The sequence below is a fragment of the Pseudorca crassidens genome, chromosome 9 (assembly GCF_039906515.1).
Source record: "Pseudorca crassidens isolate mPseCra1 chromosome 9, mPseCra1.hap1, whole genome shotgun sequence".
Lineage (NCBI taxonomy): Eukaryota > Metazoa > Chordata > Mammalia > Artiodactyla > Delphinidae > Pseudorca > Pseudorca crassidens.
This window is the reverse complement of record NC_090304.1, coordinates 19,500,729-19,519,090: the sequence shown is the minus strand read 5'-3', so window position 1 is coordinate 19,519,090 and position 18,362 is coordinate 19,500,729. Positions and strand designations below refer to the sequence as shown.

The 18,362-nt window shown below is 38.4% G+C and overlaps 1 protein-coding gene across 15 annotated transcripts in view; it reads right to left on the bottom strand.

Annotated features, from left to right (window-relative positions):
• Nucleotides 1-274: 274 nt before the first annotated feature.
• The window catches only part of LRRC4C (leucine rich repeat containing 4C), a 1,215,723-nt gene continuing 1,197,635 nt past the window's right edge, over nt 275-18,362 (bottom strand). For 14 of the 15 annotated variants that reach the window (XM_067749347.1, XM_067749351.1, XM_067749352.1 and 11 more), the window contains one exon: nt 275-2,931. In XM_067749347.1, coding sequence (XP_067605448.1) covers nt 967-2,889 — 1,923 coding nt within the window. In that variant the 5' untranslated portion in view covers nt 2,890-2,931 and the 3' untranslated portion in view covers nt 275-966. Of the gene's footprint in view, nt 2,932-4,083; nt 4,456-18,362 lie in introns of those variants that run through there. The other variant, XM_067749361.1, reaches the window with a different exon arrangement.

The following is an 18,362-nucleotide window of genomic DNA, read 5'->3' as shown; positions in this document are numbered from 1 at the left end:
TGAAACTTTCTTTCAAGTGGAATTGAATTTACTTCACAAAATCATCATTTTTTAATCTGAGCATTCTACAAAGGGTGACCCTAATGAGAAGGAAAAAACACCACAGCATCCTTGAATATAGATCAAAAACTCAAGTCATCCATTGAAACAGGACCCTGTAGAGATTGGTGCTGTGATTGGAGATTACTATAATATTATCTTTCTTAGAAAGTAGGAAATCTAATTACCTTCGTTTCTCACATTTGAGCCATACTACAAATGAGTTGTGTCCAGGTACAGAAAAAACAACAATATTTTATTTATAATCTTATTTTTAGCTTTTGATCTACAAATTCGGGTTCTAGATTTGTTTAAAAGATCATGGGTTTTATAGATGCTCATATGTAAATTAATCTATTGTTTGCTTACTTTTTGTTTTCCATTGTATGGTCCTCCTCATAAATACAGAACAGGTCGTTACATGAAAAATATAAGATCTTGCATTTTTTCCTTGTTCTCTCTTAAAAATCTATTTCTAATATTGCATTCCCCATTGGACTACTTCATAAGGGCATGAGAGGGGGAAAAGAAAAGACAGAGGAAAAAAAAGAAAGACAAAAGAGACTGGATCTCACCACTAGAATTCACCATAAAAATCTCAAAGTGTAACAGAATTCTTACAAAATTTCCTAGACCAGTTCTTTAGGGAATTGAGATCTCCTATGAAAAATATGGCGATTGGGAAAGGCAGGGACAAGATGTGGGAAAATAGTAAATAAGTGCAGCAAAAACAGGTTCTGAGGAATACACATAATTTTGTCTGCTTTAGATCACAATAGAATTTTTAATAAATAAATTTCTTTTCTTTTTTGTTTTTTTTTTGTAAAGACACTTTTTTGAAACAGTAGATTTAGCCCAGTCATTTGTGTCATTTTTAATAAACTGTCTTTTTTTTTTGATTGTTTGTTTTTCATAACTGTAAATGTTTTAGATTTGAGTCTCTTGGACATTGTCTTTAGAGTTCATTCGGATCAATAACGGTTCATGCACTGAACTGTGTATTGAATTTATTGTGTTAACTGTTGTTGTGTGGTTGAAGGGAGATTTGTAAGAGTTGTAGTGGTTTAGGTGCTCATGCTCAATAGCAGGCATGGGCAGGTGGCTTTCCATGGGTGTGTCTCCTGTAATCTCATCATCCACATTAATGATTTCAACAGTCCTCGTTGGGGCATGATGGTTTTGCCGATGGTGCTGCTTCCTCATCTTGTAGAAAATGACCAGCATCACTGCAGCCATGAGTGTGATGGCCACAAAACAGCCAATGATGATTTTGGTAGTCTTCATGACTTCATCGATTCCTGGGATCCCACTGTTTATATCAGTCACGGGGATGGTGAAAGTTTTTTCTGTTGACCTTGTGCTCTGTGGCGTGAGAGAGGTGGTCACGTTGGTGGTCTCCCAGTCGATCACCGGAGTGGGACCCACATTGTTATCTGTGGTCCTTGCCTCATCCTGAGAAGGTTCCATAGTCTCTACTGTGACGGTTGAAAAGTACGAGAAGGGAGTAGTGTTTGCTGCAGTAACATTCAGGGTGGCCGAAGCAGTGGTATTTCCAACAGAATTACTCACCATACATGTGTACATGCCTGTATCTTGCACAGTTACATTCGTGAAGTTTAACGTCCCATCGCTGAGCACGGCTATCCGCACTTTGTACGCCCCGTGTGTCATGACTGTTCCGTTTGGAGTAATCCAAGATACAGAAGTCAGGGACGTGGAGGCCCGACATTTCAGCTCAGCTGCCATGCCTTCAGTGACATTGAGGTCTGCTGGGGGCTCCACAATGACAGGAGCATAGCATGTGAAATAATTCTGGTCAAGCTCCCCAATGTACCTCCCTTTCAGATTGGGAGGCGTGTTACACCGGGCACAGCAAGCTGTGTTGGAGGGGGCCATGTCTTTTATCCACCAGCTGAGCCACAGTATGTCACAGTTACAGTTCCAGGGGTTGTGATGTAAGTGTATCCGTTCTAGATGATGCAAGGGTGTGAAGAGGTCATGAGGCAGTAATGTTAGATTGTTGTGTGCCAGGTTGATCTCCACCAGTGACTGAAGGTTATCAAAGGCATTCCGTTCAATCACTTGAATCTGGGACTGTATCATCCACAGTTTTTGAAGGTGCATCAACCCCTGGAAAGAGCCAGGCCTGATGGCAGACAGATGATTCCCAGAAAGATCCAGCTCATCTAGTTTTATGAGCGGCGTGAGGTTAGGGATTTCTCGGAGGTTGCACATGGCAAGGTTCAAATACCTCAAGTTGGACAGACCTTCAAAGGCACCTTCTGAGATATACGAAAGCCTTTTTAATTCCCCTAAGTCTAGTCGGCGCAAAGAAGGGATTCTGTTAAAAGCATAAGAAGGGATGCTTTCGATGGGGTTGTTTCGCAACCAGAGCTCCTTCAGTTTAGACAAATATACAAAAGCTCCATTTGGGATGGTCGTAAGACGATTGTCAAAGAGTTCCAGGGTGTTGAGGTTTGCCAGACCATTGAAGGCCCCAATTTCAATTGTTCTGATATGATTCCTACTCAACTGTAGGATTTCCAGGTGCCTCAAGTGTTTGAAGCTATTCACTTTAATGATCTGGATTTGGTTCTCATGGAGGTTCAGCAGCCGGGTGTTGGTGGAGATGCCATCTGGAACCTCACGTAGGTTTTTCCGAACGCAAATCACCTTGCTGAACTGGTTGCTGCAGGAGCAGACGGAAGGGCAGGTTTGAGCCCGCACCAGACCAGCCACCACAAGAAGTTGAAGAGCCAGCAGCACCACAAGCAGGGGGTCAAATAAGGCCCTGTTAAACCTAGGACCTATCATTATCTGCTGTGGATGTAAGGTCATCTTGTTCAACATTCATAATTTATCTGGTGTTGGTCCTTCTGGAGTTCTAATAATCTGCAATACAATGAGAGCAAAAAAGAGTATTAGATCTCCTCCAGATGTCTTTCTGGAGTCACTGTATGTAGTGTCATTTATTAAGCGATCTGGCTCATATTTATAGAGAAGTGTTTTTGTACTTTGAGTCAGCAGCCATCCACAGCCAATATTCCATCAGATGTGCAATCACAGAGCAATGGAAGAATGAGGTAGAGGGCCTTACTGTAGTGTTTACCAACCAAGTCTGAGCTGAATGCATGAGGACATACGAAATGTACCCCACAATTAGGCTCAATGTCCAGACCAGATTGGAAAAGTTCAGAAAATAAAATTGGGGTGGGGGCTATACCAATAAACTAAAAATTCCCTCGCAAAATTATTAATACCTGGCATTTTATTGAGGATTAGTCTATGTGCCAGGCACCACAGGCTATGGAGTTCACAAACAATCCTATCCAAGAATGGCTACATAACTTGCAGGGCTCAAGGCAAAATGAAAACATGGGATGTCTTGTTAAAAATTATTAAGAATTTCAAATCAGTTACAGTAGGGCATGAAGCCAAGCATGGGCCCTTCTGAGTATGGGGCCCTTTGTAATTATACAGGCTGCATGCCCTGATCCTTTCTTATCCTTACAGCATTCCTCTGAGGAAGGAACTGTTACAGACTCCATTTTCAAGATGAAGAAATTTAATAGTAGGGGAAGTGACATGCATGCAGTCACATGGTTAGTAAGTACAGAACCAGGGCTTAGACGGTCAGCTCATCAGTCCAGGAGAATATGATCTCAAGAACTCCATGAAAAAGTTTCTGCAAGAATGATGGCAAAAGCAAAATATTTTTCACAATTAATTTTGTTAAAATACCTTTCCTTTGGGGGTGACCTGAGCTGTAAACACTGGCAACTTATCATATAGTTCCTGTGAAAATACACTGAAATAATGACATGCACAAATATACATAAATTTCTAGAGATGTTCATATACAAAAACTCATGACAACAGAGCCAACTGCTACCCATGTAGATATACCACAAATTAAATCACACCCCATGAAACATAATGTTTACGCACAGAAAAAAATCTTAGTATAACTGTATTATATATGTATTATGTCCCTACTCTTACTGATTTTAAGTAGATTTCTGGGAAGGAAATAAAACAACTCACTTCCTGCAACTCTTCTGGCACAAAGAGGAATTCCAACGCTTGTGTTACTCAGTATAAACCCCACTCAACTGGCTTATCATGGATTGGGCACCTGTGTAATGACCTCTCCCAAATTTCTCATCTCAATAAACAGTGCCTCTTCTGTGAATCTCCTGGGAAGAAAAAAAAGTGTGGAGGCTCACCATATCCAATTCAAAAAGGCACTAAGACAATAATTTAGTATTTATTACGTGTCACCTTGGGCAGGTTACTTATCCTCTCCATGGCTCAATCTTACTTGCAAAATGGGAATGACATAATTACATAACCCTTAGTGTTACTGTCAGAATAAAATTAGTTACTGTTCATAAGGGCTTAGAATAATGCCTTCCATATGGAAAGAACTCAATAATATTAGATATTATTATTATTACTACTACTGTATTGTTGTTTCCCTTAGCCAGACATTTTGCTAAGTACTGAGCATACAAAGGTGAAGAATATAATCCTCATCCTTGAGGGAATTATAATTCAGAAGGTAAGACAGATAGGCAAACAGATGAAACAAAATAATGTATGTTCATTGCTCTGAGGCCAAGCCACATTGGTAGGAGGGAGCTGAAGTCAGAGTAACTCAATCTGTGCTGGTAAATCAGGAGATTTTCAAAGAGGAGGGTCACCTGATTTAGATTTTGTAAAAGAAATTGATAAAGAAAAGAAAGAAGAGCAGAGGGACCAGGCTGAGCTAAGACAAGGAAACATGAAGGATGCTAGTACAACCAAAGCACCATAAAAATTCCTCTGTGGTGGGAGAACGGAAAGCCTGGGGAAGAGAATGGGAAAGAAGCTGGGATAAGATCGGGTCCAGACTGAAGAGTTGGTTACGCCAAACTTAAGAGTCCCCGTTTTATCCTACAGGCGACATATTCTGTTTATACAAAGAAATGCTATCATGAGCTTTGTTTTTAAGAATGATAACGTTAGATTAACAGGGAGACAGAAAAGTTTTGGAAGAAACCAGCAGCAAGGAGAAAAATTAGGAAGATCCTCCAGCTGCTCCAAGTGAGCCTTAGAGAAAAGTCAATTCCAGAGACAAGTGGACTTTTTTGGTCATCTCTTGCATGCCTACCATTCAAGGTCTTGAGGAGAGAAGGGCCGTCTGTCTCCTCTTTAGGAGTATAACCCTTCTACCAGTGGTGAGATTCTCAATGTTAATTAACATTTGTAAATAACTCCATCTTCATAGAGTACACAAGACAGAGAAGAGGCTCTTTTCCTATAAAAAGAGATTCTTCACTCAGTAAATGTATCTGCCATTAGCAGCCCTTCAATATACACCCACATTCACAGAACGGCAGAAAAGGACCTGAATCTCAAGAAGGTGAGGTTTAAAGTCATAGATGCTTTCTGGCTTCAGAGGCTTGTTTTGGTCTCCTTCCCTATGGCAGCAAAGAAATTTGACCACTGGGTGCTGAGTTGTTACTCTTTCTTCCAGCCTTCTGTGGCAAACTGACTTGCTGCCTTTCTCCGGGCTCCTGCAGCTCTAGGTTGACTTTTCACACCATTCAGTACTACGATCATTTGTCCCTGGGTCTGTTTCCTGCACTACCTTTTGAGCTCCCTGAGGACAGTGGCCATGTCTCATGGTCTCTTCTTAGCCTCCTGACAGCACAGTACCTGGTATAGTGATGTGTACCAATGTATTTAATCATGCCTTTTATTTTCTGTATTTTCTGATGTTTTGATACGGGGCTGTGCTTATCCTGGAGAGACTGCCCCTCCAAGGGCTAGCTAATTCCTAGAGATAGTAAAGGACGGGCTCACAGGCATGCCTTTCATATTCAAGGCAACCATTATGAAGCCAGTACCCCAATCATTTCCTTTATCAGTTTTTACAGGGCTCTTTACACTTGAGCCACTATCCCTCTGCCCTCATCATCCCAGGGCTAGATACCAGGCAACTGGGATAGCTCCTGTGTTCCAGAACCCACTGAAATTATTCATACCACAACAATGTGGCTGGCAGGCTTCTCACCCTGAGTTAGATTGGGAGTTTTCCTTCATTGTAAGTTTAAACACAACCTTAAAAACCCTTGTAGATTTCTATTTTAAGTAGAATCTTATTTAAATTGCCAGTGATCATGACCACAGAAAATCTGTCATTCATGTGATTCAGTATTTTCATTGCATATGTTCCCCTTTCCCCAAAACACACTTCTGAAGGTAAGAGGGAATTTTTAAAAAGAAAGAAAGAAAGAAAAAAGAACAGCACATAAAATCTCTACTATATTAATTGATAGATGCTTTTAGGATTGGGGTCATAGGGCCCTACTCCTCCATCCCTCCTCCCACCTCCCACCCCATGACTCTCTCTAGAATCCTAGGGTCTCTGGCAACAGAGATCAAAATAACTGGTTGACTGGAAATCGCACAAAAGTGAAAAAGATACGTCCTTATTCTGCCATTTGCTACCTTTATCCCTTTAAAATATGAAATAACAAAGGCAGCCATGTCCGGTGGTCAGAGAAAAGGCTCATGAAGACTTTGAATTTATATGCCTGCTTTAACCCCCATGACCCTACAATTGGGAAAGTTACTTCACCTGTCTATAGCTTACTTTCCGCATTTGTAAAAGGGAAACAACAGAGTTACTTACTCAAAAGGCTTTTGTTAGCACTGTCACATAATACAGATAAAGTTACTGGCTCATAATAAGTAATAAATATTTACTACATTTTAAAATAAAAAGTGATGGGAGCTTCTTCCTCTTATATAAGATAGGAATAACACTAATACTTATTATTCAAAGTTGTGGTAAGGATGAACTGGAATGACCAGAAACATACTATCAGTAAATTATCAGAAACATACTATCAGTAAAACATACCGAAATATGATACATTGCTCTTAATCGTAGAGTATGTGTGTCTCCCCATTTTCAATCCCCGGGTTGTTTTATTTTCTATTTCTTGCTTACTTCAAGGTCTTTTTGCTACTGCAATTAATGAGATTGCCTGTAAATCAGTCATAAGTAACAATTTATGAATTATAGTTGGTTCAAAGCTAATTTATAACCTGCCGCAAATAAAGCTTGGTACATGCGCTGAAATCGAGTAAACTACTATCAACAAAAGGTTTTCTGTTTTAAAATCTGAATTATGTTACTTTCCATCGAAAGCCAGGTTTCAATATCTCTTTCAGAAGATGTTTTTATCACATCAAAAGGAAATCAATTTAAAAGTACACACTTCCATTACGATGTCATCTCATAGCATTTATTTACAAATGGATCTGTGTGGGTTTTGAATTAAACTATAATACTTTTAGCCTTGTCCCAGAGGATATCCTGACTTTTTGTCAACAGACCTTTCTTCTTTCCTTACCTATGCTTCAGGACACAGAAGGAACTGAAGGAGGGAGAGTAGCACAGTATCATTGCTAAGTCAGCATAGACTGTTGTCCAGACAATGGAACTAGTTTGCAAGCGAGGTGGGAGAAAGATACATTTAGTTAACCACAATCAGCCATCCCATCTCAACAGACCACATATTCACAATCACATGTATCTGCAACAAACCTCTCTAAACATTGAGAAGCAAAACCCCACATTTAGAAAGGAGACTGAGACCTCCACACCATACCTCACCATCAACATCAAATTGACTTAGCTCTGCCAGGGTCTCTATCAGCATCTCTATCCTCTTCTGAAATTCTCCTGCCAAAACAGTTTCATTGTCCTTAGAGAAACTTGCCCAAAGATCTATCAACTCTTTCAGGGAAAGCATTAACAGAAGTCTGTGCTCTAGGATTTTTTGAATCTTCTGCTTCACCTTGGTGTTTTCTCCACTCCTGGATTGTTGTATCATAATTCTTACCTGATCCTCATCAAGTTCCCACATTGAACAATTCTCCTAAAAATCAAACTTCCAGTTCTCAATAAATTCTGGCTTAATCTTCACCACTCCACCCATAGACTCTCCTGGACCTCTGTGGGGTGGTGCTTCCCCTTAGTAAGCAAAAAACTCAGCTCTGTCTTACCAACAGTTTGTGTTGGTGACATTTTCAGAATCAACTTTTTAAACAGAACTAAAGATGAGTTATTCACCTAAAATATGCTTGAACTCTAATCTTTCTGTCTGTCTCTCTCTGAATTTGTTGCCAACCCAACATCCTACTCGCATACTCTTTCCCTAGAAAATTTTGTTCAGGAAGATTGACTTTCATTCTAAAAAAAAAAAAAAAAATCATAAAACTATATTATCTGCTTTGGGAGAGGCTGGCCCAACCTTGATTAGTTCATAGAATTTGGTTTAAGCTAGTACTAGGCAAACGTTTTCTGTAAAGGGCCAGATAGTAAATAGTTGATGCTTTATAGGTCGTATGGTCTCCAGTAGCAACTACTCTACTCTGCCATTGTAGCTTGAAAGTAGTTCTAGACAAAGGTAAATGATTGTGCATGGCTATGTTCCAGTTAAACTATTTATGGGCGCTGAAATTTGAACTGTATATAATTTTCATATGTCTCAAAATTTTCTTAAAAATTTTTTCAACTATTTAAAAATTCCAAAACATTCTCAGCTCACAGGGCATTCAAAAACAGATGGTGGACTAACCTTTGGACTATAGTTTGCTGAGTTCTTGTCTAAATAAACATTGGTTGTAGCATTCCTATTGCCAGAGACTGATCAAGTCTGGGCATGTGACACAATTTGGCCAATGAGATGTGAGGAGAGGTCAGCGGAGGGGGTTCTGGGATTTTTTTTTTTTCTCCCACTAATATGAAGAAAGACAAGGGGAAGGAGTAGTTCTTTGTTCTGTTTCTGGGTATTGTTGTGGGTATAAGATACGGAGAGTTGCTGCAGCCATCTTGTGGCCAAGACAGGAGGCAGCCTGAGGACAAAGCTGATGTGCTAAGGAAGGAAACCATGGAAAGAGGGGAAGAATTTGCATTTCTGATATTGTGACAAGCAGCTAAATAAATGAATCCTGTAACAGTTTTTCCTCTGTGTTTTATTATTATGTGCAATAATCAATTCCTTACAGTATAAACAGTTCATTATTTTTCTGGTTACTTACAGCCAGACCTACCTGATGCTTTCATAGTCATTCTCCTCTCTATTTCTCGCTCTCTCCCACTTCCCCAAACCAAGAGCAAAGAAAAGGCAAATAATACAGAAAAATTCTGATTTCTTATACCATTATATACCTGAGACCTACCAAAGAGAACAAGGTAAGATGAGGCAAAATGATTTGCTTATAAGAAAGGAGGCGAGGCTCATCCCCACCTTGCTAAGAAGGCTTTCTATTGTAATCATTTCTCTGGATAGCTCTTTACATTTTAAAGAGTGCTCGAATACACAGGAAAAGGAAAAGCAACAAACTAAATAACATCATTATCAAAGATAGCTCACGCCCCAAATCAAATTTATTTTACAACTATTTCCTAATATAGTTCATTATTTTTTCCCATTCGAAACCCAGTTTTGCAAATCTGTTGAGCTTTCCTCCCTCATGCAGGAATATATGGCTCTGCACATGTACAGAGAAAGAAAATTTTTGTAAATACGCCCAGGGCTGACCCTCAAGGCAAATGTAATGGAAGTGATACAAGGCTTAAATGGCTGTAACCTGGGTACTGAACCTGTCAAGTCAACAGGAGGCTCTTTGGCTATATACACTGACCTTGCAATGTTTCTAGAAAAAGTTGGGATTTTTAAAAATTGATTTTTAAGGAAAGAAAAACCACCTGGATCTGCATTTTCACTTTTCTAGAAGACTTACCTAACTTATAGTAAAGGAATACATGTGTTTAGGGTTTAGAAGTGACAAGATTACAATATCATTAGATAAGAAAAAGCAGTGAGTGGAGAGAAATATGTATTAATGGAAGAAAAAACCATAACAACCCATGTGGCTAACATGTTGCTACGTTCTGGAGAGTGTAAGAAGGGATAGAAAAGAGCTAAGGTGACCATGGCTTCTAGAACTTTACAAACTTATTGGAGCTGTAATACAAATGCATAGATACCTATCAAGAATAAAAAGTGTACATATGTGTATCTAGGTACTAATGTAAATCAGTGTATTCGATATTTAAATGCCATAAAACATTTAAATGTCATAGATAATCAGAAAAATTTTAAGAAGAGGGTTTGGGATTTTATGTAGGTCCTTAAAGGGATATAACCTTGCATTGAGGCAGGTGATGGAGGAAGGCATAGATGACTTGTAAAAGAAGAGGAGTAGGAGAGTGAAATAAAAGAAAAATGACTTAATGGAAGCAGAAGACTTACACAGCAGAATTTAGATAGATGAGTTGGCCCAACTGAGGGGCAGTGAATGCCTGGTAGGAGAGTTTGGATTTGCTTCAATAAAGAAACTTAGGAAGACACTCCAGGCTCTTAAGCAGGAAGGGCATTGGTGAGAGCATTATTTTAGGAAGGCTCCATCCTTGTGCATAAAAGAAATTGGAAAGAGGAGTGGCTGATGGAAAAGGCAGATGACTTCAATAATCGACACCCCTAGCATTACTTTAGAACAGAATGGAACTGATCTTCAGTCTGATTATCTGACTACTCAGACATGTATAGCTTCAAATTAGTCATCCCTAGTTGAAATCCTGTAGAGCATGAAATGCCAGTGAAGGCAAAATTAGCTTCTGTATGTAGTCTCATTAAAAAATACTGGTTTACACAGAGGGAGCAGGGTATCACTTTTGAAACTCTGATGCACAAGTAAGGAAAGATGCATTTTTGATCTCTAATGCTGCTCATGTCCACATTGTAAATTATACAAAAAGGACTATGAAACACACATTCAGTTTTAGTTTCTTGAGGACATACTGTACTTTCCAACTTGAAACAATGTTGAAGCATAGAAAGACACCCAATCTATATCAGCAAAACCTAGTGGAACAAAAACCAGATTTAGAGTAAAATGAGGTGAGTTAGAAGGTTGGCCAAGTATTCTTTGGCATAACCATTCTTTGGTAAATTAGCTTTCTCTGAACTGCACCTTCCTAAGTGGGAGCGATGATAACATTAATAGACATTGAGAGAATTATATGAATTAAATGGTGTACCATATACTGAAAGAAAATCCCCAAACCTGCCCTGCACCTTCGTAAATGCCATTACCACACATCCAATTGCTCAAGGCAAAAATGTAAGGATCTTCCTTGACTTTTCTTTTTATTTACATTCAGCACAACCTTATTCATTAAAATACTGACTTTACTATTAAAATATAAATGGATCTATCTATTTTTCCTCATTGTCCCTTTCTAGCCAAATCATCTTCATTTCTAACTTGGACCACTGAAATACCCTCTTACCAGTTTCTTTACTTTTGCAATTGCTTCACCACAATTAATTCTTCATACAGCATCTAGAATGAAGTTTACAAATATAAATATGTTCATGTCATTCTTCAGCTGAAAATGCTCCTATTGACTTCATACCCTTTTAGAGCAAAATGTAAACTGTTTTGGCCTCCAACATATGATTATCTGATAGTTGCCTAACCTTTCTTATCTTTCAACTTCTCTTCATTTTGCCTTCTGTCTTCAACCATATTGAATTTTCTTTGTTCCTCAAATGCTCCAAGCCTTTTCCTTCCTCAGGACCTTTGCACTAAGGTTCCCTCTGCCTGCAACACCTGTCCTTTGGTTTTTGCATGGTTGATATTCCTTTCATTCAAGACTCCCTTTAAATTCTACTTTCTCAGAAAATTCTTTCTTGATCACCCAGCCTAAAGCAGACCCTCCATCACCATCAATCAGATTACCATTTTAACTGTCATCAGAGTACTTCTAATTTAATATTTTCCTCATATATTTCAATGTTTATTTTCTTACTGCCTGTCTCACCTGAGTGGAATGTTAAGTTCCTTGGAGGAGCGTCTTATCTACTCTAGTGATATTCTTCCAGAAAAATACTCATCAAACATTTGTTAAATGCATGAATGAATGCATGAGTGTTCAAGCAGATGGAAGCAGTTTGTAGATAATTAAGGCTATATGCTCACTGAGGACCTAAATAATATCATATTTACTAATTGATCCTTAGCATCTAGTAGAGTCCAACTCACATAATAGAAATTTCATTAATTTCTGGAATGATTCTTGTCCAGTTTTTAGTTATTTTCATAGAAGTCTTCCTACAGAGAAAAGGTGGAGAGAACAAAGCAATATAAAGTTCATTTCATTGTCTTCTTGCTCTCTTTGTTTATTTTTACTTTTTAAATTTTCTTTATTTTTTGGGAAGGAAAATCCTTCCTTATTTCTTTCTCTTTATCTATTCTTGTCAATAGCAGCCCTGTTTTAAGTTTGGCCAGATAATGCCCTCTGCTGTATGTGCCTAAAATAACACGATTGCCTTGAAAATTACAAGTAGATGATGCATTAAGTTGTTTCCATGATTTGCTTCACATGAACTAAGGAGGCTTGACTGCAGAACTAAGGAGGCTTGACTGCAGAACTAAGGAGGCTTGACTCAGCTTTTGGGTCCCTCCATTAGGTCAGACCACTTAGAGCAGAGAACAAGAATTCTTATAGACCGAAAGTCAAATCATCCTCAAATTTTCTTTAAAATGGAAGAGTCTCTTGATCATCACATTTCTGCTTCTAGAACACATTTGAACCATTAATTAGAAAATCCTTGGGTGAAAAATGTCTAATTCTTCCGTCACAATCGAAAAGAACAGCATGGATTAGGCAAGGTATTGGGGTAGGCGTTGGCAGCTCCAACTTTGTCTTAGCTACAGAAAGTCAAATCTACTTCGTGTTAGGAAAGCAGACCTAGAAATATAGCTAAAGACTTGGCAAGGCTAAAAATAAAATTAATTTGTTTTTTCCCTGCTTGTTTAGCCTCACATGATGCAGGAGAGATAAGCATACCTAGTACATAGTTTTGGCTGTTTATGAATTCTTTTGATCATGTTCACTTGCTGTGCTTGATTATTTATGAAGAAATGAAATATAGTTGACTACTTGTTTCTGGAACTAAAGGGTGGGATTCGAGGTGCTCAGGGCTATATTTGCATTTTTATGATAGTTGCTTGCTGTGTTGGTTTAGTGAAATGCATAGCCAAGGAAAAAAGCTTAAAACCTCAAGTGACATATACTATTTGATATTTCACTCTTCAGGAAATGAAATCAGACAGTACCAATGATCGGAAATGTGCCTGTTTGTAACAATACCTGCATTCTCGTTTGCACTAATATTTTTAAGGTTGGAGCCCTCCCAATGCATTAAGACTTCACTTCTCTCCCTTTCCTTTTTGTTCTTTCTTTTTTCTTGGATTCAAGGTCCACCAAATGATTAACGTATGCATTTCCTTATCTCCAAAATTGGTGTTTTCTTTTTATACTATTCCTGAGGGAGATTTGCAAAGTAACACTTTACACACTTTGTGTAACAACACACAGGGACCTAGACAATAACTGTCCAAGAAAACATAACCCAACAATGGTTTCCCAGTGCTTACAGAATAAAGCCTAAATCTCTTGCATCCTCTACCCACTAGATGCCAGTAACACCCCCAATTGTGACAATCTACAGTCTCTCCAGATATTGCCAATGTCCCCTGGGAGGCAAATTTGCCCTCTTGAAAACTACTGTCTTAGTGCGATACATAAGACACTCCCCGAGGCTGAGCCATACTGCTTTCCCAGTCTTATCTCCCACTGTTCTCCATAGTACAGTCTCGGCTGCAGTCTGTTTCTGATTCTAAAAATATACTCCCTACTTTTCCTCTTCAAAGGCTTACTCCTGTTTTTCCCATGCCCTGGGATGTCCTACCCTGATTTTTCTTTCAAAATTGTACCCAAATTCAGAGACAATTTTACAATGACCATTTCTACTAGATTTTCTTTGGTTTTACTGGCCAGTATTAATTCATCCTTCCCCTAAGGATTTGTAATGTCAAGATTACAGCATTTATCAAATCTGTGTTTCAATGCAAATGTTTGGGAATGCATTCAATCTAGTTAATCATAAGCTTCTTAAAGACAGGAACTGGATGATGTCTAGGCACTCAGTAAATATTTGCTGAGTTGCAGTACTGAAAAGTAGTTCACATTTCAATTCATAGTCAGGAGTCAGGTTGATTAGCTAAGTTTATCAAGGTCTAGTGATAAGACCCATATGTAAACCAAAAAAATAAAAATAGTACACAATTTAGTATATATGGTAAAGAGGGGTCTCAACAATAACTTCTTGCCCTCTCAACCCCCCAAAAAAACTTATAAATAAATTAACATTGAGAAGAAGTAGATTATCAAAAATCAGCATGAAAATGGGTGATTAAAAACAATAGATTAGGGTAAAAATCTATCCTTACCAGCAATAAACTGTATCCTAAATATGATATTACAGTACCTGGCACATGGTATATACTAAATATCTGTGTATTAAATGAGAGGGAGGGAGGGAGAGAGAAAGAGAGAGAAAGAAGGAAGGAGAGAGGAAAGAAGAAGGAAGGAAGGAAGGAAGGAAGAATAAGTGTGCTCAAGAAAAGGTTGGTTGGTATAGATTACCAACTACTTACATAACTAAGTGAACACTAATGGAATGTAGAGACTTTTTAAAAATCAAAGATTCAAATATGTAGAGTACTTGTCTGTAAAACTGCCTATAGGTTGGATAATTTGGTTTATATACTCTATTACTGTGAGGATACACGAGTTAATACATAAAGAAGGATTTAGAACAGTGCCTGGTACACAGTCAATACTGTATGAATGCTTGTTGCTGTTTTTCTTGTTATTTGTCTAGTCCTGGTGACAGTTGAAATCCAATTGTGGAGAATGATTGATGCATCAGACTATTATAATCTGATGTTAAAGCAATTTGAATCATACAATCACATTTTCTTAGTTTGATTTCTTACCAGCCACCTTATTTAATTATAATTTGCTTTTCCATGAAAATTCATAGTTCAATCCTTGGGTTCCTAAGACATTCATGAATGGATTTCAAATCATTTGTAAATCTTTTGAAATCATATGCACATTTTCGTATAAATGTGATTGTGTATTTTTATAAGAAGATTATTCACTGGTTTTGTCACCACATATTCAAAGAGATTTATGATTTCAAAAAAGTTTAAATTTCACACAAAAAGATTTGACAGACTAAAGTATTTGAAGGATTTGTTATAGTTCTAGCTGTAGTTTAGCAAATTGGCATTCTGTTCTATATTCTATATTTCGTATGTGTTTAGTAAGTGTGACTACACCCTTCTCATGATGAGCTACCAAAATCAAATTTCTGAGATTAGAAAACTAAGGACTAGACCCAGGTCTTGAATAAATTCTTCCAGACAAATGTACATTGGGAAAGGTCTTGGAATGCAGTCTTCTTTTTTGATGATGAGCCTTGTCACACACCTTAAACTTGGCACTCAGTGAAAATTTGTCCCTCCATGTCATTACTTTAAGGAATTTGTGTCAGTGTAAGAATCAGAATGCTGCACGATGCAATGGGATCCAGAGCTTCTTCCACAGAAAGGAAACGGGAACTTCTCTGATCCAGAACTTTCCTTCATTTTGCGATAGTTTATTCCTCAAAGGAAAATACACGGAGATACTGTAGGTGAATTGCTGTGTTTATCTATCTCTTAGAATATTTTGGGTAATCGTGACAGATGCCAAAGGAAAAAATATCATGCTTATTATTATTAGTGAAAGTCAGCTGTATAACAAGAATGAGAAAAAATAATATTCCATTAAAACAAATACAACCAAGCCCCAATAAGAATACCCTACTGCCAAAAAAAGAAAAAAAAAACATGTTAAATAAGGTTGAATTGCAAAAACTAGACACATGTTTTAGCCTCTCAAGATGCACAACATGATGTTTTTCTCTAGACTTTCAGTTTGAAAAAGGGAATAAAAGGAAAACAAATAAAAGAGGGAGAACATTTCCAATTATACTCAGTCAAAATATGAAAATTTATTTTTCTCCTCATGACATTCTCCTGTTGGTCCACAGAGGCTAATATTTACTCTTTTGTCTTTCTACATGTGTTTGTACATTAACATTAATATTTATATATATTTTCTGTCCAGGTTAATGAAAGGGCAAGTAACTAAAGAGGCTTTTGAAAATCTAACAGGTCCATCTTAAACATAAGTCCTTGGCAAGGTAGGGAGGGAAGGATTTGATATCCAAAAGTTGTTAATACAGTTAATGACCTTGCTTCCCATGCTTCCTTTGGATTGATGACTAGCTGGGAAGAGTTGATAGCCATTAACCCGCAACTGCTCATGAATCCTTAGGAAATGCCCTGTGCTAAGGTGATCATTGCCTTTATAGGTTGAAAACAAACAAACCAACAATAGCACCCAAAAGGCATATGGATTTTTGTAATTAATTGTAATGCAATTTAAACTGACATGCAGATTTGTTTATTAATTTATTTATTTATTCTGAAAAGAATAAATATCACATATACAAAGCCATTCAGATTTTTAAATCACCTTCTAATATTTCACCAAGTACCTTCTTCGCTATTATTAAACAGTGCAAAGCCTTAATTTCCTAGACTGTGGTCTCACACACACACACACACACATACACACACACAAACATATATGTATGTATATATATATGTAAAAATATCTGGGATTCATTTCATAGTAGGATGCTGGGAAAAAGAATCTCTAATGTAATTTTAGCTCTAGCTCTAATAATATATGATTCTAAGTATGCTCACCAGCACTGTGTGAACTTTACCTCTGAGGGAACTATTTCCACTCTGTAACTGCCTGTCACTGACCATTTGAAACACTGTGCTAAGACATCCCTAACATAAACAACAGTCAAGAACCAATGCCGGTGTGTATCCTGAGCGTGCATGTGATTGTGTGGATAATTACAAGGAGGCTGGTGTTCAGAGGGAACCAATAAGGTTTAAACAGTCAGTGAAGGCTATGCAGACATGAGATTTAGTAGTATATGTGCATTTGGATAAGCAAAAGGTCTGGCATTCCAAGAGAGAGAAAAACATAGGCATTTATTCCTTCAGTGATATTTGCTGAGTGTTTACTGAGTGTCAAGCAGGGTCCTCAATTCCTGACACTTAGGGCCAAGTTCTCCCATCAAGAATCTTAAAGTTTAGTGTGATTCTTAAGTGAATAAACAAGGAACTATAACACAGCAGAAAGTGCTAGGGAAGAATACACAGTGTGGTTTAGGAGCAGGTAATAGGAAACACATACTAGCAGAGAGAGAGAGAGAGAGGGAGAGAGAGGGAGACAGAAAGAGAGGGAGAAAGAAAGAGAGAGGGGGAAGGGGAGAAGGGGTGGAGAGAGAGAGGGGGGACAGAGGGGGAGAGAGAGAGAGAGAGGGAAGGGAGAGGGAGAGAGAGAGGGAGAGGGGGAGAAGGAGATAGAGAGAGAGAGAGGGAAGGGAGAGGGGGAGAGAGAGGGAGGGAGAGAGGGAAGGGAGAGAGAGAGAGAAGGGGAGAAGGGGAGAGGGAGAGAGAGAGGGGGGAGAGAGAGAGGGGGACAGAGAGGGAGAGAGAGAGAGAGAGAGAGGAAAGAGTTTATTGGAAACAGGCATGTGGTAGGTGGGAAATGTATGGCAGTGAATATGAGCATAGGGCAAAGAGATGCACGACCTGATTTCCACTAGGAATATATACTGAAAACCAGTGGGATAAGGTAGGATAAGTAAAATAGCACCAGACTATGAAAAATAGACCAAAGAAATGGAAATTCTATATTGATTCCTGGGATGGGTTGTAGGGACTTGATTTTTCTCCTTTTGTTGGAAGGGAAAAGGACAGTGAAAAGAGTATTTGAGGAAAAGCAAATTTGCAATAATATGGGGTACGGATAGGAAAGAGGGCACTCTGAGACCTGAAGGTCAACTACAAAATTATTTCAATAATTGAGGTTTGAGAAAATGAAGGTCTGGGCTAAGCTCTGCTTTTTAGCTACAATACAGCTTGACACGATAGCATGATTTCCTGTCTCTGGTCTGCAATTCTTAACTTGGTGAGACTCCCTTTCCATTTCACCAACTCCCCTGATTCCTGACCCCTCATTGGCTGCTTTCTCTTCTGTATAGTTTGGACTATGGAAAACATCAGAGCAAGTCCTATACATCTGGTCCTGGCTCCTACTGAAGATCTCGGGGCCACCGCCTTCCAGTTTTCAGCATGATTTAAGAGTTTAATAAATTCACCCAAATGACCCAGAAAAACCTGATAAGGAAACTCTTTGAGTCTGTGTTTATGAGTTCTGAGCAAGGGAAGGAAACAGAGTAGACTCTTTCTCTGATTTCCAGGCAATG